At 36.9% G+C, this 1913-nt stretch overlaps 1 protein-coding gene across 1 annotated transcript; it reads right to left on the reverse strand.

Annotated features, from left to right (window-relative positions):
* Nucleotides 1–261: 261 nt before the first annotated feature.
* Nucleotides 262–1256, reverse strand: LOC104097652 (copper transport protein ATX1). The gene is made up of 2 exons (XM_009604255.4): nt 1031–1256; nt 262–755 (listed from the first exon to the last, which is right to left on the reverse strand). Exons 1-2 carry the CDS (start codon nt 1152–1154, stop codon nt 472–474), a joined length of 408 nt encoding a protein of 135 aa, XP_009602550.1. The 5' UTR covers nt 1155–1256; the 3' UTR covers nt 262–471.
* Nucleotides 1257–1913: the final 657 nt, after the last annotated feature.

A 1913-nucleotide genomic window follows, 5' to 3' on the forward strand; every position in this document is an offset into this window, starting at 1 on the left:
ACGAGGTCGCTGCTCCTACATATGGGGCGACGATTACAAAATCATTTGAGTTTCTAATTATTTGCAACCAGTTTGAAGGTCATGGACTGAGTTCTCCTACCTAATATGCTAGTCTTTTGGATTGGATTCTCTGACTGAGTCTATAACAACAGTAGTATAAAGCGATCCACTTCTAATGTACTCTATTTATGCAATATGACGAGGAATTCCACTGGTTAATTAGCAAGCAATTAAGTATAAGTGAGATCAGTAGCTTGAAAATGAGGCGAAATGACAGTTGAATTTTATGTTAACAGTTTTTGCAAATCAAAGACTCTAATCAAAACATAACGGATTGTTTAGGAACCAAAGATGGGAAAACTGAATAGCCAACATAAGTGGCAACTATTTACACACACACTAAAAAAAAAAAAGTTACATTAATGCTCACACAATACTTCTTTTGTGGCTGGGGAAGAATGGCACGTAATTTTAGAATGAGTATGTTCTTGTGAAGGCCTTTTTTAAAGCTCTCCAGCTTAGAGATCGAGTCCTTAAGAGAGCCGAAGGTGGTGCAGCAGAGGCTCTAAATCGGTGCCGAGAAGGCGGGGTTGATAAAGAATCTGATTCTTGCATTACACCAATGTTGTCTTCTGCATTCCAGAAACGAGCTTCTTTTCTTTTGCTCTTAACTGTGGTTAGTACGTCATATTTGTTGCATATTCCCCATACTGTCACCTTCTGTTGTTCGAAATCTACCTTCACTGAGTATATCCCTGTAATTTAGCCTATTAGTTACAGGCACAGAGATTGCACACAGTAATTGATGACGACGATCTAAATAAGCACCGGTAAATAACAGACCTAAAAATGACTAGTTGTGTACTTCCCTTTGGTCCGTCCATTTGGGAAGGCTGCATTTGCATTATTAAAGAAGAGAGACTTAAAACAGACAAGTCAGGACTCTACAAACTCAATACGAAAAACATGACATCTGCTGATCCTATAAGATAACTAAAAATATATTTCTTAATATTAGATGAAAATTTACCTTTGATATGGGAAAGAACCTTGTTGACTTTTCTCTCACAACCATAAGAGTAGAGAGGCACCATCATTTCCACATACTGAGGTTCTACATTTCTCCCAGCCGGTACTATCTGCATGTCCGCCATCACCAAATTCTAAGCTTCACCTTATCTCTACTCCTAAATTGTGTTATATATGTAACAATAGTTGTCGTCGCACCTCAAGTTGAGGTTGCACTTGGTTGATAACGAGTTATATATAGAGGGTATATTATGACATTGATGACGACGATCTCCGCTAATCCAAAATCAAAAGCAGCAGACAAGACACGCTAGATTCTTTCTTAAAAGTTGGATGAAAGAGCTAGCACCACTTTTACTTTTAGCTTTTACATTCTTAATTGACGTATTCTGTGCAAATTAATCCTATTTCTTAGCATTGTTCTTTAAGGTTGGCTGCTGAAAGTCATATAGAAGTTGTAGCTCCAGAGGCTTCTATTTTATGGTTCTCTGAATAAGGGAAATTTTCTTTAAAAATACGTGGATTGTGACTAGGACGACTGAAAAAGAGCAGTGTCATCAACTCATATCATGTTCGTAAGTCAATCAAGAAGATAAATTAAAGTGGGATTGGATAATTCAATTACTTTAATTTGTTCACAACCCATGTGGCCTGCATTACTTAGCATGTAAGTTGTCTTTCGAAATGCCAAGGATTAGATTGTTAATTAAGGATTTAAAGTGTTTTTGGAAGCATAACTACGAAAGTTATTGTTTCCTCCATCCCGATTTTGGTACCCATTTGGTTTGGACATGACTGTTTAGCTAAAGTTGAAGTTTTGTTATGTTGAATTCAAAGCGGATCCAAAAGTAGAGAAACAAAATTGACTTTTTGAGGAACTTGGA

The sequence above is a fragment of the Nicotiana tomentosiformis genome, chromosome 3 (assembly GCF_000390325.3).
Source record: "Nicotiana tomentosiformis chromosome 3, ASM39032v3, whole genome shotgun sequence".
Taxonomy (NCBI): domain Eukaryota; kingdom Viridiplantae; phylum Streptophyta; class Magnoliopsida; order Solanales; family Solanaceae; genus Nicotiana; species Nicotiana tomentosiformis.

Coding starts and splice junctions, on each gene's coding strand:
- LOC104097652 (XM_009604255.4), bottom strand. CDS start 1,154: ATGGCGGACATGCAGATAGTACCGGCTGGGAGAAATGTAGAACCTCAG. Junction 756..1,030: donor GGTTCTTTCCCATATCAAAG/GTAAATTTTCAT, acceptor GCTAAATTACAG/GGATATACTCAGTGAAGGTA.